The 15808-nt window shown below is 35.3% G+C and overlaps 1 protein-coding gene across 4 annotated transcripts in view; it reads right to left on the bottom strand.

Moving 5' to 3' along the window:
- Positions 1-1863: 1863 nt before the first annotated feature.
- Positions 1864-15808, bottom strand: part of STAG2 (stromal antigen 2) — a 129144-nt gene continuing 115199 nt past the window's right edge. For 3 of the 4 annotated variants that reach the window (XM_018044159.1, XM_018044160.1, XM_018044158.1), the window contains exons 30-34: positions 13067-13256; positions 12866-12976; positions 9390-9516; positions 8347-8424; positions 1864-3791 (exon numbers count right to left, since the gene is read on the bottom strand). In XM_018044159.1, the coding sequence (XP_017899648.1) occupies positions 3768-3791; positions 8347-8424; positions 9390-9516; positions 12866-12976; positions 13067-13256 (530 nt within the window). In that variant the 3' untranslated portion in view covers positions 1864-3767. The remainder of the gene's footprint in view (positions 3792-8346; positions 8425-9389; positions 9517-12865; positions 12977-13066; positions 13257-15808) is intronic. The other variant, XM_018044161.1, reaches the window with a different exon arrangement.

Here is a 15808-nt window from a genome sequence, read left to right as displayed (position 1 = left end):
GAACTATAATTAACTTGAAAACAAAGCCTGTCTTATTGGTCTCAGCAGCTAGCACAAGGCCAGGCACATAGTAGATAGTAAGATTTGTTGACCTGAAGAGATCCTTAGTGAACTTCTAGTTTTTTGGTTCATTTTCTTTTGCTGAATCATTACAGCTTCCAGAAAAATCTATCTGACCTGAACTCATCTCTGTGAATCCTTACAAACTCCCTTTTTGGAAAGATTTTGAAGCTATCCCTTCTAGTTAATCCTATTCCTCCTCCCCAGACTCTCAACTTTAAAAACTATTAATTAGTAACTATTGAGAGACTCATTCAATTCATACTCTTTACAGAAGTCAGCTGAGTAGCATATTAAGGAGTATGTTGAGTCATACTACTCAGTTCTATAGCCAGCCAGACTCCGTAAATAAGTTCCATTTCTTCACCATGGAACAATGAGTAGTGTGCCATTTTATATTTATGCAATTATCTGTGTTATCCTGTGTATCGAATAGTTTCAGTGCTGCCAGGACTTAACGCAGCCAGACTGCTTGAGTGGCAACCCTATCATTTACTAGCCATATAACCTTGCCCAAGGTGTTTTTTGTGCCTTGTTTTCCTGCCTCTTGATTAAAAAAATAAATAAAAAGGAGATGGGGGAAGGAGAGGGGGCATAATAATGTGTCACCCGTTGTTGTGATCCTTCATAAGATATTGCATGTAAACCACTTAAAACAGTGCCCAGCTATTAACTAACATTTATTATGTTCAGTTCTGCATCACCAATGGCAGAAGACTGGGCCTATAATATGATCTACAAATTAGCCTAAATGACCAGTGTGCTAGTGCTACATTGATATGAATCATTTTTGAGAGTACAATGCAGGGAGGTGACTATAGTTAATACTGTTTTGTATATGTGAATGTTAACAGAATAGATGTTAAATGTTCTCACCATATACACACAAAAAAATGGCAATTATTATGAGGTGACACGTTAACTAATCTTATTGTTAAATTTCACAATTTATGCATATGTACCAAATATTCATGCTGTACACTCTACACTTAGATAGTATTGTATGTTCATTACAATTCAATAAAGCTGGAAAAAAGAAGAATACAATGCAGGTAAGTCCCTGGTGGTCCAATGGTTAGGACTTAGCACTTTCACTGCCATGGTGTGGGTTTACTCCCTGGTCAGGGAACGAAGATCCCCCAAGCTGTGCAGCATGGCCAACTATTTTTTTAAAAAAGAAAGAGAACAATGCAAATCTTAACATGCTGAACGTTAAGAGTTTTCAATAAGAATTCAATTATTATATTCTTTCTCAAATATGGGCTTTCACTTACCTCCAGACATCAATCCATTATCTAAGGGAGGTTTTACACACACACACACACACACACACTTTTCTCTCTCAGTCTCTCTCTAGCTTAGCATACTCTGCTGGTTTCCTTCCTAGCACTAATTATGTAATAAGCTTAATTATTTTATTTGATTCTTTCCTTATTTGTTTGCCCCACCAGATCTATGGAGGAGGGGCCTTGTCTATTTTGTTTGCTGTTAGATCTCTAATACATGCCTCAGCACACAGTGGGCACTCAAATGTATCCTGGATGAACAATGCAGATATTTTAGTGAGCATTTAACTCATACCAGATAAATAAAGTAATAATGGTCATAGGTTTCTACTTTAAAGTAATAACCCAATTAGGGATTTAGTCTCATTTTAAAATACATAGGATTTATTAAAAATATAAAATTGCAGTATTTTCTATAAATTATTCCCACCCAAACATGTTAAAAGATGTGATAATAGGTACACTTTCTAACCACTTATAGCCACCCTCCTAAGTACAAAAGATAAAACATACAACATACTGTAGGTTTATTTTTATTCAAAAAGTTACTGTCTCAAGACATAAATACAAATCAGAAAACAGTACAATTAGGACAATAGAATGTGGAGGACAACAGGTTAGAGTAATATATAAAACATTTTTAGCTGGTTGAAAACAAAGCTGTAAGAACTGCTTTCACAAAGAAGTACTCCTTTCAAGAGTGAGAAAAAAAAATCAACTTAGGTTTAAAATCATATATACAGTCCTCTCAGCAGTTCTAGTAAATGCAGTGGTGTGAAAAACAACATAGGCAATACTTTTGCACGTAACAATATTTGTTGATGGAAAATCTGTTAGACATGTCTTGATTTCATTTGTTATTAACCATGATTTAATAAAATAATTGTATTTTATCATGATCTTTTAGCTAACCTATGGTTTTTGGCTACCACAGCCCAATGCTTGTTGGTTTCTGACTCTTAAGAACTGGAAGCCTTTTGGTATTCACCCATCTGAAGATATTCTTGTATTGCAAGCATATTAAGGCATGGAATGATTAAAATAATATACCTCAAGAACTGAGAGACGACTGACAAAAGATAGATACACATGTAATATAAGTTAATATTTTGTTTTAAACGATGTCTAGCTGCCTAAGCCTCGCAAAATGAGTTGATGTCAAAATGGCAAGTAGCCACTTTCTGTTTTAAACTAATTCATTTGTGAAAGGACATAAAATGAAGTTTAAAGCTTAGCTTTCAAAGAATATTATGGGTTATGAATTCTATTATCCCATCTAATTTACATACAGAGGAAATGTACTGTAACCTGTTAGAAGTATCTTTAACCTGAAGACTGCTTGCAAAGACAGATAGATAAAACAATATAAAATACAAATTTAAAAATCATTTTAAAGCATGAACACTCATGCTTTTCTATTTTTAAACATTGTTAAACTTTCAATATATTTCTGAAACCTCATAATTTTAAGTTGGAATTTAAAAGTAAGAAAAAACTAAACAAACTGCGCAATTATAAAATCAGCACCAATTTATATATATATATAATTTTATTTAAAATTTAGATCCCTATTCCCACACTCTAATAAGCTGTATAATTTTTGTTTAGAGTTTTTCTGCAAACATACTACAATAAGCTTCTTTTATTTGGAGACAAAATACAGTGGCACTACTGGAAGGAATATCACAACATTACATTTTTATCTTAAAGGACAAGCAAACTTTCAGGGTTGATAATGGGATAAGCATGTTTGAGACTGGTTACCTTCTGGCAGTTCACTGCATCTGGGTATTTCTGAAAAGTATAGAGAAGCTCTTGGATTTTAAAAATATCTTAAAATACATTTTAGATGAAAAAATTGTAAAAGTTCTGCTTATAAGTTTACTTTTCTCCACAATTACAATATTTAAAAGAAAGCCTCGCTGATTGATGTTTCAAGCATTTAAATTTAGAATGCTAAAAACAATTCTATCCTATAATTTCAGGGCGGGGGAATACTCATCCTTAACTTTGTTTCTTGGATGTAAACAGAAATCCAGCAGAGGTCATCATTACTTAGTACACCCAGTAAATAAATGTAAGAGGATTCACGTCTGTACCAAATGCCTCTTCAGATTGTTATAGTTTCTTTAAAAAAAGCATGAAATAATTGATTCAAAAGCCAACTAACAGCGCATAAATAAAATATTTACTTTCTAAGAAAAACTGTAGCTTATCATCAAATTGTTTACTTGTCCTTTACTTTTTTCAGGCAAACAAAACTGCCCCTCAAATGCACTTGATCTTGGTAAGTATAAGCACGTCATATTCTCCTTAGAGAAAAATCTGTACAGAATTTCACTGTATCTACCACACTTTATTTTAAAATTTCCTCTTCCACTTAGAAAATGACTTCACCACAGACTTAATTGCGTACTGGTATTAAAACATTGACACCCCAAGAACCTAATGAGAGAGAAAGAAAAAAAAATTGTTATAATTGTCATTCATTTCTTTGTAAAATATATTACATTAATACTTGGAAATATTAAGTTTAATCACATGCTAAAAGTCACTGAAAAATTTCCCTCTCTTCAGATATATAATTCTAAAATTATAATTACCATTAACATAAAATGAAATAACATCAGACCTAATCACAATCCTACCTACCTCATAAATATAACTAAAAGCATAAATCATGTCTTATTTATATGTTTATACACACCCCTAATGCCTAGATAATGCCCTGAACACAGGCACCCAACCTATGTTGCATGAACAAGTAAATGTGCTTCTTGACATACACTTCTGGCACAAGAATGTCTGGCAAACTCAGTCATTTGCACTGTGAAATGGGTATCATTTTTAAAGTCTTTTGAACCATCCAAGAACAACATAAGTATGTAGAAAATAGGAAGCATTCTTTAGAAAAGTTGGACTGAATGAACAGGTCTACAATTTTTAAAAATCAAGTAAGTAAAGGTAAAATCTGAGCAAAAAGTTGTATTGATGCTTTTCATTACATTTTGGGGCTTCCCTCATAGCTCAGCTGGTAAAGAATCTGCCTGCAATTCAGGAGATCAGGGTTTGGTTCCTGGATTGGGAAGTCTGGAGAAGGAAATGGCAATCCACTCCAGTTATATTTCACTCCATTACATTTCAGCTGGGGAAACAATGCTAGGTAAAATCTAATCTCTACTTGTCACTAACTTGAAAAAGTAAAAGCAGGTAATTAAAGGAGCAACTCCCTCTTGTTTGTTAAGCAAGAATAAGCTACAACTTTTAGTTGTATATACTAAAAGTTGGGCTCGTCAATTAAATTTCCAACACTTACTATGACAATTGAGTAATATTTTTAAAATACTATAATGAGCTAGTGAAAAACTGATAATTAAAGCCAGAGGTAATGATCTAAGACTGAGATTACAAAGGGCACTTACTTGTAAATTAAATCTCACTTTAACAAAAGTCATAGAATCACAAATTGTTTTGATCTGAATTGAAGGAGCTATGTATTTTCAGACCAGGAAACAAATATCTATCTGATTGCAGCCTCCATGTAGCAAATCATCAAGTAAAGTGTTTGGAATCCCCAATAATGAGAACAACAGAGGATTAATGTACCCCATTCTTACCAGTCATCCATCAAAACAACCACCATTACTCCACTACTCACCCCTTGCCCACCCCACCCCTAAAGGTTAATTGTTCTCGTTTTTAGTTTTAAGAGTCAGAGTTTGGGTAGTTAGAATGTTTCCAAAGAGGCCTAGGTGATAGGTGATGTTTAAAAATCCCTTCTAGCCGTAACACTGACTCTGGGTAATGGAAGATCTAATGATGAATAAAAGGATAAAATCTTAATTGACAGTTTTAGTATAGAGTGTGGCATGAAGATGAACTCAAGTTCTTTCCAAACCAAGTTCTACCTAGAAATAGCCTGAACAGATCTTTTTTTCCCCTCCTCCTGGATTTGTACAGACAAGGTTATAAAGGAGATTCTTCTACTAGAACATTAAATTAGCTCCATTATACCAAACCCTTCCTTTACCAATTTTATACTACAGATAATTCTAATAAAAGAATCTCAACACAGAAGAAAGACATTAGTGATATTCTCTTTTTCTGGTAACATAAGCTACCTGTTTCTGGTGTCAACATTAATAACCACTTAAGCACATGCTTTAAAAATACCAACAGCCAGCTTTGGTGTGTTGAGGCAATACTGGCCCACTAATAGCAGAAAGCAACCATATACCAATGTTGACACTGTTACCAAATATGAAACTAAACAAATCATAAATCTATAATATGCAACCCCAAACTGATCTGCTCAGAGTTTTCATATTACCACTTCGGAATCACACAGATAACATGTTACAGAAAATATATCTAGGATTTATTTAGTAATAATCTAAAGTATCTATACTAGGATGCTTTGGGTTACTTCACATAAAATTAGAGAATCTTAGAATTGGGTATAAAAGGATCTACAGTCCTAATTTTATTATTGTCTTGTTGACTATTATCACAGGGTTGAATAAAAAGATGTAATCTAATGCAGATTTTTACATTGAAAATTTTGTTATTCCATTTAAGTTATTGTTGAGATAATAAGATAAAATTTAATGTAGTTTTAAAACAAACTAGTATTAATAGTATTACAATACATATGTGGTCAAAGACTTCTAAAGATACCTGAACTGTTAAAGATATTGAGCACTCCAGTTATGTGACTGCTGCCATCATGTGGTACTAGTATAGAACTACAGGTATAGATGCATGTGCTCCTTTTCCTAATTTTAGGAAAAGCGGCAAAACTACTATCCTTTAAGTTGTTACATAACAATAAACACAAGAATGCCATCATTTTTCTATAAATAACAATTATTAGGTCCCTATCTTTGGCTTCACTCAGATTATAGTTTTCCCTAAATGTTAAATGTCAAAAATGTATATACATACACAATGCTGTTCCACTACTGTAGAGAAAAAAAAAAAAATGTGAAGAGCACCATTTGGCAAATCTATTCAATAGTAAGTGACTAAGGAAACAAATGCCTAAAGGTTTCCTGACTTTAGATGAACAAATAAAAAAATAAGGTGATCTCTAACTGCCCATATAAATTTTGACTAATCATTACAATTTCTAAAAAAAATTTTCTTGGTATTTCTTTGAGGTAAGGTCTGATTTTAGTTCTGGGAAGTACACAGCAGAGGCAGCACAAGATTTTTACATCAAAAGCAACTCAGATCAAATTACTAATCTGACACTAAAGCTGTATAACTCTCAGCAAGTCACTAAAACCACCTCTACAGCCCAAGTTTGCTTGAGTGTAAAAGTGGGATCCCACTAAATTGTGCCTGGCACAATGTCAGGCACATAAGTTTTCAAATACTAGCTTCCATTCCTTTTCATCTCAAAGTGATAGTACAGGTGGACTAGAATACAAACCCCTTACGAGCAGGGAGAGCTTCTTATTCATTTTAGCACCAATTTCCAACTCACTAAACTGCTGAATTAATGCATTTCATCACATATGCTTAGAAAGATTCTCTTTTATTCCTCATCACAATCACTACCTAAATGTTTTATTTAACAAACTGGAAGATATATACTCCTAGATTATCAGGGAAACCACATACTTCAATATACACTTAAACGATAGACTTATGGGTAGGCAGAGGTCATCTATGCTACTCAAATTATGGTCTTATTAGAAATGCAGAATGTTAGATCATACTTAAGACCTACTGAAGCAGAACCTATATTTTAATAAGATCTCTACATGATTTATATGTCCCTTAGGGATGGACAAACACTGATTTCAAGGATCCCAAGGTGCCTTGTCCAAAGATTTCTATACCTGTTGATCTATGAAATGTTATCTTTTAGCTCAAATAGCTAGCTCTATTAATTTAAGTATGTTGGCATGAGTTTGTTAAAATTCTTCCAAGAGCTATCTGACAGCAGATTATGAGTCAAGAGAGGGCCAGGAGAGAACGGCAGAAATACGGGCATAGAAGGCAGGCCTTGGAGGATGATACAACAGTCACCTGAGACAGCAGGTGTTAGAAAGAAGGAGCATAAATGGGTAGATGTTAAAGTGAGCTAGACAGGCATTTAACCGATTTAGCAACCTGACAAATAAAGCTAAACACCTCTATGCTGGGCAAAACTCTCAAAATGAATAAAATCATCACTGCCTGGAGTTCAATCATTGAGCAAAATGTAATATCCTATTTTACTACATCAATCTGGTAGTTATCAAAACAGAAGTGTGTACAAGTGTTATGGGAGCTGAGAATAAAGTATCTATCTAAAAAGTTAGGAAAAACTCCACAGGTAATGTCAGAACTGACTACTGAAAGAAAGAATTCACTACTTGGAAAAGGAAATGGGCAATTCCGACAGAGAGGAAAGCTTTTACAAGGTCATGGAGTTGTGAAAGAGCACAGAGTGTCTGAGAGGAACTACAGATTTGAACCATGGCATTCTCAGGGAGAATATGGCAACAGGGACTGATAGAAGAGACAGAACTGACAACAACTAACAATAACCAATTATCTCAACTCCCTTCTCTTTATTACCAAAGCCTTTGTTCAAGTTTATTTTTCACCATGTCTTCATATTAAGATTATGACTATCATGGTTATTTTTCTTCTAATTCATCCTATTCAAGGAAATATTTCTGAAACACAATTCTGATCATGCCTGCCCCCCCACCCCATTCAAAATCCTTCATCAGGTATAACTCAAGCCTACAGGAAAAGTCCAAATTCCTTAACAAACACTTAAGCCCCAGCTGACCAGGGATTCAAAGGCACTTTGAATCTGTTACCACCACTGCATGACCCGTTCTCAACTCTACTCCGAAATCCCTCCTGCCTGTCTCTTTTCCTCCTGTCCAGTTGTTTTTATACATTCTTAATGTATTGTCCAAGCTCTTCAACCTCAAACTTAGAGATTGCCTATTACTTTTGATTTTATAATGTTGAGGCATATTTAAATTAAACCTACTGATTCATCCATAATTGAAGCTGGATCAAAGAAATCAGGCTTCAGTTCTGTTCTCTCTCGTCTGTTCTTTGATGGTGGCTAAAGGGGAAAAAAAGTAAGGAAGTTGACAATTGTCATATCTGTAATAAGCCAAATAGTAACTGAAAATCTTGAAATTAATTAAGTGTTCACAAGACCTATGTAATTGTAATTGTACCCTATAATACTTCAAGTACTATCTATTCAAACTACAGAATGTTTAAAAATGCAAAAGCAGTTCATTCATGGGAAATTATTCTTATGGATGAAAACTAGAAAAAGGATTTTTTTTGTTTTATTTTAGAAATGTCTCTCTCAACTCACTTTCCTTTCAAGGCACTGAATTACACTATTCTGAACAGAAGCCATATTTAATTATTTCTTCCCTTTAAGGAGAATACACCAAGGTATACTGAGAAATAGAAGACCTGGCTTTATGAGTCTCAGCTTTATTGCTTACTAGTTTTGTCTCTCTGGATAGGGTGTCTAAGCTTCAATATCCTCAATCCTTTCAACCTACCTCACAAAGCTGAATGAGCTGTGTAGCAAAATGACATACGTGGAATCATTTTGTATATAATAAAGCCCTAATTGTATATATGATGGTATTATCAGCGAATATACCATCATATATATTCAACTTCCAAGTCTTTTATCAGTACTTTACTGTGTGATATGGAAACTGACCTGAGTAAAAATGTAGATCATGTTTCTAATATATTGGTTTGATAATGGTAAATAGATGGTAAATTATAAGGTGATATTATACTATTAGGCAAATTATATTCTTTATATATTCCTAAATTAGTCTGAAAGTTTACCATCTTAAATTAGGATCTAACACCCTCACCAAACTTACCCTCTTCCTCAATCCCTTCTCATATAACTAAACTCCTGGCAACTATTTTATTTAGTAATTTTGCAAAACTTACTTTTATGGCAAATATTTCTCTCCTCTAATAATATCCAATTTAATTTCCAAAAAAAATCTAAATTCAAAATCTTACAGAATCATTGTATCTTACCAAGTCTATATCCATGGTGTCAAAATCCATCCCCTCATTAAGATCTTCAATCCTCCCTTCTGAGGACATCATAACATCTTCAACAATTGGCTCTTCATCATCTTCCATTAGGCTTGTACCACGCCGACTAGAGAAATATAAAAAAGGTCAAGATCTCAACCAAAGTCACAACTTAGTAATATATTGGCAGCAACTATGTGGCTCTATTCAAATGTAATGGAAAATGATGGAATTAAGGTCAGGGAAAATGACTAGGCATTGATCATGTCATCAATGATGTCAAAACCCCAATGTTCACTTGTCTGAAAATGCTAAGGAGTTATGTTCATTCTACATTACTTCAAAACATTTAGCTTGATAGTTCTGATATCCCTTTTAAAAGCTCAATGAGAATTTACCACATGAGAGCAGACAAGATACCTCAAATCCTTTTTGAAAGTAGGCAGGGTACAAATTAATAAACAAGTATAAAACAAGAGACCAAAGAAATGACATTTTCAGAATACATGTATTTTCATGAACATATAATGTTAATTTTACCCATCACTCACATTCACTCAGTACCTAAAATGTACCAGGCACTCACTCACTCATTCACATAGTGCCTACTATGTGCCAGGCTTTGACTGTGTCCTATGGATGCAAAATAAAAGATGAATAAGACATGATTCCTGCCCTCAAGGAGCTCACAGTCTACTATGGGAAACACAATTAATTATGACAAAGTGATAAATATTGCAAGAGAAATATGCATTAAGCTCTATAAAGATATACTGAAAGAAGAGATTAATTCTGCTTCAGGAAGAAATGAGCAACATTTACGGTGAAACTTGCACTCTGTATCCTATGAAACTCAAAACTGAGACATATATAGAAAAGTTAAATAAAAATTAAGACCAAAAATTCTATTATCACATAATTATAAGGAAAAAACTCAAATTTCAAGTTCACAAATTAGCCCATATCAGCATAAAGGAATCAACATTAAGTGAAATTGAGGGTGACTTGTTGTTCCCCAGTTTGGATAATATTTCTTTCTTTGCTCACTCATGTAAAGATCCCCCCCCAATCAATTATTTATTGAATGCCTGCTCACAATTTACACAAAACTATGTTGAGTCTTAAAAGACAAAGATAACAAGACATGATGTCTAGTCCAGGCTATGTGGACAAATATGTTAACAATGGTCCCTATTTCTCAAGAGTTCTGGACAGTAAATGATAAATGACAATTTTACTGTGTTTGGTGGAAGCAACTGTGAAGGGAATATGTGTGCTTTGGGGACCATGTGTTATAGAAAACCAGAAACTCATTTTGCTTTTGAAAGATGTATGTGATATAAACTAGGTGACAGAGAAAATTTGAAGGTATTTTCAGTTATAGGCCAGACACCATTACAGAACAATTATTGTAAAACAAAAATATTTTAAAGTCTCAGGCGATAGACAACTTATGATACAACCAAAAGACTCTTCTGATAATAATTATTTAACTGGAATAATTTCTTTGTCACCTAGGGAAGTTTATCTTTAAGAAGAATAAAAACTAACTACAGCTATATGAGATGATGGATGTTTACTAAACTTATTATGGTAATCACTTCATGATGCATGTAACTTGCATCATCATGCTGGACACCTTAATACAGTGTTGTATGTCAATTATATCCCCATAAAACTTGAGAAAAAATTTAATCAATTAATCTACAAACAAGAGAATAATGATAAATGGTACTGATAATGAAAGGCTGTGGAAGATTGTGGGCACTGGCGGAAAGTTTTAAGGGGAGACATATGGACCAAATGATTGCCTGGCAGAATTCTGCAGTATCTGTACTAGTAACTAGTAAGAAGCTAAGAAATCACTTTGTTGAATTCAGCATGAAATAAGAACATATGTTAAAGGGAATGTGGCTATAGAAACAAAATAGGGGACAGAATCAAGGGATAGTATAGAGGATGAACATAGTAGACATAACAGGATCCGAATCTACAGATGTGATAAAGTATACCTTGTCTGTTTGAGGTTTTTAAGACCACTACAGAAAACTAAAGTGAATTTAAATAGACTACTACTCATGAGGTGAATGACCAGTTCTAAAGAAAAATAGGTCAAATTCTCATCATTCAAAAACCAACAAAATTGAAACAAAATATAAATTTAAGAAATAAGGTAACAATCACTACGTCCAGCATTAAAACATGTACCACATTATGTTACAAATACAAAGCTTTCAAACTAAAAAACTTAATTAAAATCATCAGATCTTCCCCCTTCATACCAGTCATCTAAATACTGCTTATATGCCATTTCTTTTGGAGCCAAAGCTAATAAGGACTTATAAAACTCTCATACAGATTCCAGTAAAAACAAAGTATTTGAAAATTAAACTGCAGTTATTTTTAGCATTGGACATTTATTCATTCAATGAACATTTAACTTAGTACTTTTTTAATGTGCCAAGCACTAACAGGAAATGAGAGCAGTCCCTATTAAGAGGTACAAAGTATAAGATACAAGGATATATTGTATAACACAGGGAAATGCCAATATTTTATAATAACTCTAAATGGAATAAAACCTTAAAAACTGTGAATCACTAAACTGTATACCTGAAACATAATATTGTACATCAACTATACTTTTCAATTTAAAAAAGAGAAAGAAAGAGGTCCCTGCCCTTAAGGAGCTCACAGTCTAGAGAAAGGGACAAATTCATAAACAAATTACAATACAATGTGGTAAGTGCTATAAGAAATAGGAATATACATAGTGTTATGGGAGCATAGATGACACCACAGCTTCATATAAGGTGACACCTGAGCTTGCCCTTTTATGATGATTTTACCAGCTGTCAGGGAATAAGATATGATACTAAAATGTAGGCAGGGGCCATATTTAGAAAGATCTTGCATGCCATGAGCTAAGGAGTTTGAACTGTATCTTGCAGGCAATGGGGATCCACAGAATGGTTTTAAGGAAGAGAGCTACATGATCAGATTTTTATTCTAGAATAGCAATTCTTGATGGCAACGTGAATGATGGAGTGGTGGTGAGGGGAGTGAGGGAAGGGATTTGGTGAGAGGATAAATAGATCTGAGGGAAGAACATGAATTAGAAAGCTAATGCAAATAGTTCAGGTAAGAGATGAGGGCCTGAACTAAGGTGGGGATCAATTAAGATGTAACAAAACTAAATTTTTAGCTATAGTTCTGTGTACCAAAATAAACAAGGATTCAGAGTTAAATTTTTCCAACAGATCAACCTAATATCAGTCCTTTACCTAACTAGTTAATATTTAACTTCAGAAGGTTTTTTTTTTTTCTGTTGGAAAGACCAATTTTTAGCTCCTTGATTATTTCAGCTTAGTTACTCTAGAGAGTTTGCTGAAATTTTTAGATAAGGCACACAATAAAATATGTCAAAATGAATTAGTGAACTTCCTAGACTCAGACAATAAGGCACTCTCACTTACATGGCATGCTGAAGATTAGTTCGCAGTTTAACATAGCTCATTGCTGCTCTCTCCTGCTGTTGCCTTGCTTCCTCTTGTTGTCTTTGAGCTAACATCCATGTTACCTGCGTGCTTCAAGGAGAATTTTATTCTTCTTTTAACTTAACTTTTTTCTATGTAATTAATAAAGTTATAGTACAGAAAATGATCAAATGTACTTACTTATAATCAAGAGGAGTTTGATGATGTTCAGTCTGCATTGGATAGACACTCATGAAACTATCCTCAGGTCGTAATCTTTTCGGCTCTCTCATAATCGTTGAGGTGAGTTGTGGTGTCTGCATCATAACTGGGGTGTGCAGGGTTTGCTCTCTGCTTAGCCACATACTGTCGCTACTACTGCTTTCTTCAGCTGAGAAAGAAAAGTAATAGCAATGAAGTTCAGTCACTAATTTTGACTAAGTGTTAGTCGCTCAGTCATGTCTGACTCTGTGCGACCTCATGGACAATATAGCCCACTTGGCTCCTCTGTCCATGGGATTTCCCAGGCAAGAATACTGGAGTGGGTAGCCAATCCCTTCTCCAGGGGATCTTCCTGATCCAGGGATCGAACCCAGGGCTCCTGCATGGCAGGCAGATTCCTTACCATCTGAACCATCAGGGAAATGTCTAATACAACCTGTGCAGGTCAACAAACATCTGCTTCTTTACACATCCTAGAGCTTGGAACAGAGGGATACAAAGGTATGTAAGATGCAGTCCCTGCCATGTCCTGACAGTCCAGGTGTGGAAAAAGAAAGTGAAAGTTGCTCAGTCGTGTCTAACTCTTTGCGACCCCATGGAGTGTAGTCTGCTAGGCCCCTCTGTCCATGGAATTCTCCAGGCAAGAATACTGGAGTGGGTAGCCATTCCCCTCTCCAGGGGACCTCCCCAACCCAGGGATTGAACCCAGGTCTCCCGCATTGCAGGAGGATTCTTGAACCATCTGAGTCACCAGGGTAGCCCAAGAATACCGGAGTAGGTAGCTTATCCCTTTTCCAGGGGATATTCCCAACTCAGGAATGGAATCGAACTGGGGTCTCCTGCATTGCAGGCAGATTATTTACCAGCTGAGCTACCAGGGAAGCCCTGGTAAAGAAAATACAGGCAATTACAACACAGTGTGCATGCACACTCAGTCGCTTCAGTCATGTCCAACTTTGCAACCCCATGGACTATATAGTCTGCCAGGCTCCTCTGTCCATGGGATTCCCCAGGCAAGAATACTGGAGTGAGTTGCCATGCCCTCCCTCCAGGGGATCTTCCTGACCCAGGGATCGAACCTGTGTCTCCTGCATTGCAGGCAGATTCTTTACTGCTGAGCCACTGGGGAAACAAGTGTGGTAAGTGCTAAAAGAGGGAAGCACAGGGAGAATGGGAACAATGAAAAAGATCAGAGCCCAGCTACCCAGAAGTTACTTCTGACTAGAGTGGATATTATGTGAACTGTGACATCTCCAAGAAATGGGGAGAACCTAAGCAAAAGCACTGGGGCATGAAACAACAATGACTGAATCATACTAATTTGCTGATTATTTTAAGAGTTTAGTACTCCTGGAGTAGATGGCAAAAGATAAGGCTGAATAAAGAGGCAGGAATGAACTTATGCAAAGTTTTATAAGCTATGCTAAGGTGACAGGAGCTACTACTAAAGGTTCTATGGAGGCCATGTGGTGAGTTACATGTTTTAGACAAAGTATATGGTGGTGATGTGGAGGAAAGACTTAAGAATATGAAGACTAGCGAGCGAGCTGGCCACTGAGGAGGCTAATTATGTTAGACCAGGTGAGTTAAGAGGTTTAGATAAGAAAAACATTTTAAAATTTAGTGGTATTCAGTAGATACATCTTTTAATTTGATAACTTTTCTATCTAAAAAAAGGAAAATTTAACTTCTTATTAAGCCCAAGTATTTTAACTGGTCAGGGATACTGTGTAAGAGATATTTCTCCACAGACTGGGATGTTGATACTATATGACCAATCAAGTCTAAATCTAAGGCTGTGTAAGTTACAAGTTTATGCTTCATGTTACTGGACAGAAAAATACTAAAACCATTAATTCATGTGGCAATTTAAAACCATGGCTCCTAGGAAAATAAGCTAAAAAAAAATTAAGCCCCCAAATCTCTGACACTTGTCACATTAACAGGTAGGTGGGGGATGATGTCCCATTCCCTTGAATCTGTGCCCTGTGATTGCTTGGTCCACAGAACATGATGGAAACTATGCTATGCCAGTTTGCTGGCCTTAGAAAATGGCAGTGTCCAGAGTTGTCTCTTGAGACACTTCTTCTTGAAGCCGAGTCACACACTGTGAGGAAGCCAAATAGTCACATGGAAAGGTCACATGTAAGGTGTTCTGGCAGACAATCTAGCTGAGGTCCCAGCTGACAGCCAGCATCAGATACATCTAGAAGTGAAGATATCTCCATATGATTCCAGTCCCAGCCTTGGAGTATTTATTCCTAGTGAAAGTACCAGACATTATGTCCAGGTTATATCATTAAGTTTTGGGGGTAGTTTGTTACTCAGGAATAATAGCTGGAACAAATTTTGACAACTATACTCATTTGTTTAAAGTATCTTAAAGAAAGGAAATGAAGAACCAATCCTGGAGTACTAAGAGTCCAAGAGATTCAAGCATCATAATATATATATATTCTTAACTCTAAGATTATAGACAGCAACTTGTATTCCTATCAAGTTCTTTATGATTAATAATCTCTTCACAGAAATTCCAAAGTTGGAACCTCTCTGAATCTGCTGCACCACTTAAACTAGATGATCTGATCTCTTAGGTAATGATTAGTTCTAAAATACTGAGTCCATATCCATATAGAGTATAGGGCAGTGATTTAAAAGTAGATGCTCTATGGGGTAGGAGGGAGATTTAAGAGGGAGGGGACGTGTGTATATCTTAAATAA

Source organism: Capra hircus, assembly GCF_001704415.2.
Source record: "Capra hircus breed San Clemente chromosome X unlocalized genomic scaffold, ASM170441v1, whole genome shotgun sequence".
Classification (NCBI taxonomy): domain Eukaryota; kingdom Metazoa; phylum Chordata; class Mammalia; order Artiodactyla; family Bovidae; genus Capra; species Capra hircus.
The sequence above is the reverse complement of the archived record's forward strand: the minus strand, read 5'-3'. Positions and strand labels throughout refer to the sequence as shown.